The sequence below is a fragment of the Athene cunicularia genome, assembly GCF_003259725.1.
Source record: "Athene cunicularia isolate RWA chromosome 5 unlocalized genomic scaffold, athCun1 chr5_part2, whole genome shotgun sequence".
NCBI lineage: Eukaryota > Metazoa > Chordata > Aves > Strigiformes > Strigidae > Athene > Athene cunicularia.
Window position 1 is genome coordinate 527,915 of NW_020799102.1, and position 8,110 is coordinate 536,024.

The following is an 8,110-nucleotide window of genomic DNA, read 5'->3' on the forward strand; positions in this document are numbered from 1 at the left end:
ACTCACATGTGCAGAGATGAATCCTCCAGAAAAGCTATAGCCTGGGTCTGTTGCACTGGGATTTGGTTCAGACCTTTGCAGCTCACAAAAATATGGTTTTTTTTTCCAGTCTAATCACTTAGAAACATAGGCAAAAATCTTTGGGCTGCCCTTATGGTTAACAGGGGCAGGAATAGCTCTTTGAAAAAAAACAGAGGAGAAAAAAAAACCCCACCCTCGCCATCCCAACCCATGCTTTGGTACTGCTGCAGCCAGTGTTTGACTGTCATCTTCTCCAGGTGCTGCGCTTGTTGGACATGGTGGGGTTACCAGAGCTGGTCATCCAGCTGGCTGCCCTGGCTGTCATGGAGTCGGCAGATGACTGGAGAAGCCAGGTACAGGTCACTTCTTTGGCATCATGATGTTTCTTCAAGGAGCTTACACGGGAATTTTTTTTTAGTTGTGTAACTCGAAACATGCTGCTTTGTGCTCTTTGGTGTTTTCAGGCTACATTGAGGACTTGCATCTTCAAACATCACTTGGATTTAGGACACAACAGTGAAGCATATGTAGCCTTAACGCAAAACCCAGATCCAAGCAGGTAGGTGATAGTTTTATGCCTTTAAGTTCACTTGTCTCAGAGGTCCATGTACCAGTTTTTCCATCAGACCGGAAGGGTAGAACAGCTTTAGGGTAGGACTTGGCCACTGTGTTAAGCAGTTCTGGTTCAACTTGTGTAAAGGTGTGTTTAAAAAGACAAAATTCACTTTTGTAAGGACAGTTAGGATCAGCACAATCTCACAAACTGGTGGGGAGGGGAAATAAAAGCTGATTCAGGGAAGAGCCAAAAGAATGGCTAAAGAATCACGTGTAGCTTTGTTGAAAAGCTTTAGAAGTCCAGTTGATTTAATTCAATAAAGAAAAGACTTGGAGTTGAGTTTTCAGCTTGAAATACCATCTGGGAAGTGAACTGGGTAGAGGAAGCTTCACCCTAGCAGAGGAGGATGTGACAAGCAGGAATGGCTGGAATAGATGATCAGAGGAGAAGCAGGAATGTGTTTTCATTGTGCCTGAAGAAAGTCTTGCCAAATAGAGCTGAGGGAGGGAGCCCGCCCTCTTGCGAGACCTTTGCAGAGGATCTCTGCTGTCCAGGATCTCTATTTGCAGCACAGAAGTCTGGAGGGACTTCTTGGTTCTAAGCCAGGGGGAAAAAAAAAAAAAACAAAAAAACACAAACCCTCCGGAGCTGGTAACAAAGAGACACGCTGGTGGCTGAATTCCTCCATCCTGGTGATGGGTTCGTGCGTCTCTCCGCAGGCAGCTGGACTGTCTGCGCCAGCTAGTGGTTGTTCTCTGCGAGCGCTCCCAGCTCCAGGACCTGGTGGAATTCCCCTACGTCAACCTCCATAACGAGGTAATCGGCCTGTGCTGAGGAGAAAGGGGGCCACGATGGCTCTCTTCAAAATGATTTTTCCACCTATTTGAGCCTTTCTGTGCTGCAGGTCGTGGGGATCATTGAATCTCATGCTCGAGCAGTGGATCTGATGACCCACAATTACTACGAGCTGCTGTACGCCTTCCACATCTACCGCCACAACTACCGCAAGGGTAAGTCATGTTCTAACAACCCACCTGCCTGGGGACACCGCTTCCCCTGCCCCTGCAGGGTGGCCTGTCCTGGGTCTTGCCTGATGTTATTCCCCTTCCCAGCTGGCACAGTGATGTTTGAATACGGCATGCGCCTGGGCAGGGAGGTGCGGACGCTCCGAGGGCTCCAGAAACAGGGAAACTGTTTTCTTGCTGCTATTAACTGCTTACGGTTGATCCGCCCAGAGTACGCCTGGATAGTGCAGCCAGCTTCTGGAGCTGTGGTAGGAAACGCTGAGCTTTCTGTGAAGCCTCTGTCCTGAGCTGTTGACTGTGGGGACACTTACTGTACATTAGGGAATGAGCTTCTATCTTTCTGATGAACAGAGGTGCTGGCCGCCTTAATCTGCTGCTCTCATCTCCTTGGCCAGCCCGCTCAGTGCTGTCTTGTCCTGCTCAACAGAGATCAATCTTACCTATCACCCTTGTGTTGTTGCCCCTTTTTGGAGCAGGGTGGGAGCAGAACAATCTTTGGGAGTGGGCTGGTGTGTTTATGTGGGAATATATCATCTCTTGTTGAAGACAGCACGTTTTTGGGGGGAGTCAGTGGCTGAAATACCAGTAAAAAGAGAATTACTGGAACATGGCTCGTGTTTCTAATCCCTTTGCGGGAAGTGTTGACTGTAGCCTGATCAGCCAATGCTGTGCCATGTTTCTGATAGCCAGAGATAAATGTAACCTGAACTGCCAAGTGGCTGTTTGGCTTTTCTGATTCAAATCAAGGCTCGAAACAGAGAACGGGTTCTGGGATTGTATTGTATTGAGGTAATCTGTCCTTTAGAAACCAGGTGGGCCTAAACCCTCTTTCTGCTCTTTCCTGCAAGTACGAACGCCCTGGAGCATCCCCAAAGAGAAGCCACGATGGGGAGTGCACGGCTGTTCCAGGTAAGTGCCCAGTCCTGGTGCTTCCTCCAGCTCTTGTCAGAGCAGCCTCTCCTCTGGCCTCAGCACTTTGCTGTTCCCCTGTGAGCGAGCAGATGGCTCAGGGCAGCTCTCGCCACTCTCAGATCAATGATTTGGGGGATTGTAACCTATTTAACTCTCCCAGCGTTAGTGTCTTCCAGTTGCCGTATGCTGCTGTGTAACTGCCATTCCCCAGGGAGCTTCTGTGCACGCTGCTCTGCCATTTGATGTCTTGTCAGCACTTTTGTTTTCAGTGGAAATAACTTGTAATTTAAAAAAGCCTTTGTGATGCAAATTTCTAGTTGTTCAAGACGTTTGTGCTCTTGGAGACCCTCCTGACGTAGTGAGTCTGCTGGGAAGGTCTAAGGTCTCCACTCAGCCTATGTCCACCAAAGCAGGGAATGTAGACTCATAATCCTCAGCATTATAGTAGAAAATTTTAAGGTCAGGTATTTTTAAAACAATTCTTTCTGAATGAGCTCTGTTGTAGCATATGCATGGCAGTCAGAGCAGCAGCTGTTACCAAACATTAAATTAACATCTCTCAGAGGAGGAATGGGAGGTTTACATCAAGATCAGCACAGTTCAAGGTAGTGAGGAAGGGACAGAAAAACCTGACCCCTTTTTTGGTGTTTTCTGGGGCATGACTCCTACTCGGATGGCAGAGGGCTGTTGACATCTTGCACAATGCTCGAGGAGCCCTTTTTAAAAGGCTGAGAGCCCTTCGTGTCCATCTGTTACAGCAACTCGCCAAATCGAGATCCTGGAGCTGGAGGATTTGGAGAAGGAGTGTGTGTTGGCTCGGATCCGGCTGACTCTGGTGCAGCACGACCTGTCGACAGCAGCTGTGGCAGGTAAGAGGGATGCGGCGCAACCTCCTCTCACTTCCCCTGAGGTTTTTGCTCCTTGCTTTCTGTTGTAACTTAGGTGAGGAAGCAGCAATTTTATTCTGACCCAGAGACAAATCCAGGAGCTGGCAGGGACCGTTCCGTTTGCCACTCCAGCATGAATCTTGCCACCAAGTTCAGCATCTTTGGAAAGGCAGCTCAGGAGAACACATTTTAAGTTTTCCACCATTTTTTGGCTTGGCCAAGTTTGCAGCGTGGGGCTGGGGTTGAGCTCATGAGTTGAGACCAAAAGGCATCTTTTTGTCTTGCTGAAAATTGCCTCCGGATGAAAAAAAATTAGAAAGCCCTAGGAAAAAAGAAAAACCACATTTGCTTAAATTATTATCCTGGATAATCCTGCTTCATGACATGCTGTTAGCTTATCAGTGTGGTTCCTCATTGGGGAGTGGAAAGATGTGATTCTCCCACCCTATGAGTGTGTTCTGCCACTCTCTGATACAGGTTATGCAACATGTGTGCAGTTTTCCTCTTGAAGTGTTGGGAGATGACAACTTCCCAGTAAGGGATTGCAGGAAAAGGCTGGAACAGCTGCTTTGAGGGCAAACTTGGAGACAACAGGGAACTGAGTGTCACAGTTTCATCTCGCCTCCTGCCGCTGCCCCTCCTGCCTGTTCTGGCAGAGCTGAACTGATGCATTGTTTGCTCAGATACAGGCCTGCTGTGCCAGTGACAAGGCTGTCCCCCCTCTCAGCTCACCTAAACAGTGGCAGTGTTGAACTGTGGGCCACACATTGCTGCTTGTGTCCCTCTCCAGCTGGTGCCTGGTCAGGGATGGCCCTGTGGGTCACTGATGCTTTGTGCAGTCCCTCCAGGGACAGCTCCTGGGCTCCTAAGATGCTCCCAAGGCCATGAAAGCCTTGAGTGTGTGATGAAAAGTACCGCTGCAGAGTTTTGCATTGGGCTGTTAGCACAGGGCTGCTGTATGTAACTCTGCCGCTGAACCACATGGAGTTAGGCCCCAGTTAAGCACTGGGGTGTGACTGGGGGAGGTGCTTACCTGGTCCTTCTTCCCTCCAGGCAACTCTACACCCGAGGAAACGGTTGCTCTCCTGGTCCGGGCTGGCCTCTTTGACACCGCCGTCACTCTGTGCCAAACATTCAAGCTGCCCTTGACACCTGTCTTTGAGGGACTCACTTTCAAGTACGTAGCAAGCTCCTCCTTGGCCTCGAGTGAGGTGGCTTGGAGCGACGTGGTGCTCAGTGGGGCACAGCTGGCAGCTCCCCAGTGTCCAAGCCATCCCCGTCCCAACCTGTCTGCTTGCTGTGGCTGCTGGCGCTGTGCGTGGCCTCAGCAGCTGCTGGCTCAGGGGTTTTGAGGTGGAACTTGCTCTTTGCACCTGGAAAGGAAAAATTCCAGAGAATTTTGGCAGTTGCAGGAGGTGCCATCATCTGGAGACTTTTCTGGTGAGCTGGCTCCTGGCACGCTCCTGCCAATGCTTACGGGAGATTTGTTGCTGCTGTTGAGCAGCTTTAAGAGCAGTTAGCAGAGCACTCGCTCTTCTGTCTGATCCCTGCACTAGCTGTTTTCTCTCATGCCTCACCTCCCACCCCAGGATTCCTCTTTTTTGCCTCTCAGCACTTCCCAAAGATGCACCGTGCCTGCAGAGCTGTCCAGGAGCTCTGCTGAAACCCATCCCTGTGCCTGGATGTGCTGAGGGCACCTTGTACCCAAGCTCAGGCCCTGAAACTTGATAACATCAGAGTCATTATTAGTTCCTCTCTGGCACTTAGAGAGCAACTTAGAAATTGCTCTAAGAGCTGCCTTTTCCTGCCAGGCCACCTAATCTATAGCTGTTCTTGGGAATAGTCCTGCAAGGGATGGCTTTGCTAGGCTCTGAAGGCGCCCACATTTGTGCTGCTCTGTCTTGCAGGTGCATCAAGCTGCAGCTGGGGGGGGAGGCAGCACAGGCAGAGGCCTGGGACTGGTTAGCAGCAAACCAGCTCTCCGCCCTGGTTACCACCAAGGAGTCCAGGTAGGTCTTTGCCTGGGCGGGAGGAAAGCAGAGCTGCTCATTGTGAGAGTGGATCATTTTGGGAGGGTAAAGCCTTGCAGGAATCCAGAGGGTTCTAGATTCATAAAAACCCCCTTAAAGCAGACCTGTGAGACTGGGACAGTGCTGTCACCGTGCTCGCCCTGCCCTATTGTACACAGCACACCCTGCTTTGCCGGGCATCAAGCACACATGTGGGACCCAAGGAGGTCTCCTGGAGCACACCATGGCCTCGCAGACGGTGGCAGGGGCTGCTGGCACAGGTTCCGAGGGGAAATATTGCTTTGCAGCGCCACAGACGAAGCGTGGAGGCTGCTGTCATCCTATTTGGAGCGTTACCCGTCCCAGAACAGCCTCTACCATCGATGCGTCATCAACAAGCTCTTGGCACACGGGATACCTCTGCCCAACTGGCTCATTAACAGCTACAAGGTGAGAAGAGGGAGAAGGTCGCTGCTCGGTACAAAAAAACAGCTGCTGGATCACCTTCGCTTCAACAGACACCTCCTCATTGCAAACTTCACCCCTGTTCCCAGCTCCAGGAATCCGTGCCAGATGCTTTGTGCCTGTGACCGAGGCTCTGCACAGTATCCTCTTAGCATCATGGCAGCTCCCAGGCATGTTCCCTCACTGATGTTTCCCTCTTTGATTGCAGAAGGTGGATGCTGCTGAGCTGCTGCGGCTTTATCTGAATTATGACCTGCTGGAGGAGGCTGTGGATTTGGTCCTGGAGTATGTAGATGCTGTGCTGGGCAAAGGGCACCGGTATTTTGGAATCGAGGTGAGCTCATCATCCACAGGAGATGTGCTGGACCCTTCCTTGCGGGGCAGATCCTGTTTGGGATTTGGATGAGGCTGCCCCTCGATGACTGGGTTCAGTTTTGGGCCCCTCACTCCAGAAAGGCCACTGAATGACTCGAGCGTGTCCAGAGAAGGGCAACGGAGCTGGTGCAGGGTCTGGAGCACAGGTCTGCTGGGGAGCGGCTGAGGGAACTGGGGGGGTTTAGTCTGGAGAAGAGGAGGCTGAGGGGAGACCTCATGGCCCTCTACAGCTCCCTGACAGGAGGGTGCAGAGAGGGGGGATGAGTCTCTTGAACCAAGGAACAAGCACCAGGACAAGAGGGAATGGCCTCAAGCTGCGCCAGAGCAGGGTCAGGCTGGCTCTGAGGAAGGATTTCTTTGCAGAAGGGGCTGTTGGGCATTGGAATGGGCTGCCCAGGGCAGGGGGGGAGTCCCCATCCCTGGAGGGGTTGAAGAGTCGGGTTGACCCAGCGCTGAGGGATCTGGTGGAGTTGGGAACGGTCAGGGTGAGGTTCATGGTTGGACTGGAGGAGCTTCAAGGTCTTTTCCAACCTGGATGATTCTGTGAGTCTGTGATATTGTGCCTGTGACTTTGTGATGGTGCTGCTGGGGGAAATGGGGATGGGTGATCACCCCCAAGAGGAGAGGGGACCCTCATAGTGGCACCAGAAGAACAAACAGGTGTCAGGACATGGTGCTTGAGAGCTCTGGCTGTGGGCCAGGAGCATGACACAACAGAAGGGTGCCTCTCCTTTCCAGTTCCCCCTGTCCGCCACGGCCCCCATGGTATGGCTGCCCTACACTGCCATCGACCAGCTGCTGCAGGCGCTGCGGGAGAGCACCACCAACCATTACAATGTCGTGGTAGGTTACACCTTCCCCGGGGAAATAACGGGGTGTGCTCACCAACCCCCCTGCCGAGGGCTAGAGTCAAACCCCAGGGGATTTCTGGGGAAGAAGGAAGGTGAGGAAGAGGGGGTGGGCTGACTCTTCCTCCGCTGGCTTTGCCCCTCGCCCAGCTCTACGAGAAGCTGCACGACAAGATGGAGGACTACCAGCAGAAGGTCAGCATGGCCACCTGCGATCACCTGTACCGCCGAAACTAGTGGCAGGCCCCACTGCCCATCTCTGTCCTTCGGCCCAGCACCTGCTCCAGGTGACATCCCTGGGGGCTGATGCTGTCCTACCCCAGTGCTGATTTTACTCGTTTTTTGTCTGTTTTTACATTGAGTCAACCATGGCATCCCACTGTCACTTCTTGGGGAGTGATGGGCGATTAGCAGAGCTTTGGGGTGCAGCCTGCGCCAGGGCAGCCCCCTCACTCTCACCCTGTACTGTATGCAGCAGATTTTGGTGTTTCTTTTATTTATTGTTGTGTTTTTGGATGAACTTTAATAAAATCAAACTGTTATTACAGGCTTTTGTTGGGATGGGTGATGTTCCCCTGGCACCCCGAGGAGGGGATTTTGGGGAGTTGAGAGGGTAAAGCAAGGAGGGGCTGTGGGACTCTGCTCCCTGGAGTTCTTTCTTCTGGGGTACTCTATATGGGCCGTGCTGTAGGGCAGGATGGAGCTATAGGCCCCAGGGACAGGACTGCGCTATGGCTGAGGGGCAGCACTGCTATAGGGCAGGAGGGAGCTATAAATCAGGGACAGGGACCTGTAGTGTGAGCAGGGGCTGCACCCCCTAGGAGCAGCTTTTGCTGTGGGATAGGATGGACCCTTGAAGGGCAGCAGCATTGGGCTGTGGGGTGGGCCGGGGCTCTAGGCTGCGGGAGCAGCCCTTAGGGTAGGATGGGGCGGCGGGTCAGGCCGGCTCTGTAGGCTCACGACAGGCGGCAGCTCTAAACCCGAGGGGCGGGGCGGCGCTGGGCATGGGCTG

The 8,110-nt window shown here is 52.5% G+C and overlaps 1 protein-coding gene across 1 annotated transcript in view; it reads left to right on the plus strand.

Annotated features, from left to right (window-relative positions):
• The window catches only part of NUP160 (nucleoporin 160), a 59,676-nt gene extending 52,021 nt beyond the window's left edge, over nucleotides 1-7,655 (plus strand). The window contains exons 25-37 of the mRNA XM_026850226.1: nucleotides 279-374; nucleotides 486-580; nucleotides 1,297-1,393; nucleotides 1,482-1,587; nucleotides 1,690-1,850; nucleotides 2,451-2,511; nucleotides 3,273-3,383; nucleotides 4,455-4,578; nucleotides 5,309-5,410; nucleotides 5,719-5,860; nucleotides 6,084-6,209; nucleotides 6,989-7,093; nucleotides 7,249-7,655. Coding sequence (XP_026706027.1) covers nucleotides 279-374; nucleotides 486-580; nucleotides 1,297-1,393; nucleotides 1,482-1,587; nucleotides 1,690-1,850; nucleotides 2,451-2,511; nucleotides 3,273-3,383; nucleotides 4,455-4,578; nucleotides 5,309-5,410; nucleotides 5,719-5,860; nucleotides 6,084-6,209; nucleotides 6,989-7,093; nucleotides 7,249-7,335 — 1,413 coding nt within the window. The 3' untranslated portion in view covers nucleotides 7,336-7,655. The remainder of the gene's footprint in view (nucleotides 1-278; nucleotides 375-485; nucleotides 581-1,296; nucleotides 1,394-1,481; nucleotides 1,588-1,689; nucleotides 1,851-2,450; nucleotides 2,512-3,272; nucleotides 3,384-4,454; nucleotides 4,579-5,308; nucleotides 5,411-5,718; nucleotides 5,861-6,083; nucleotides 6,210-6,988; nucleotides 7,094-7,248) is intronic.
• Nucleotides 7,656-8,110: the final 455 nt, after the last annotated feature.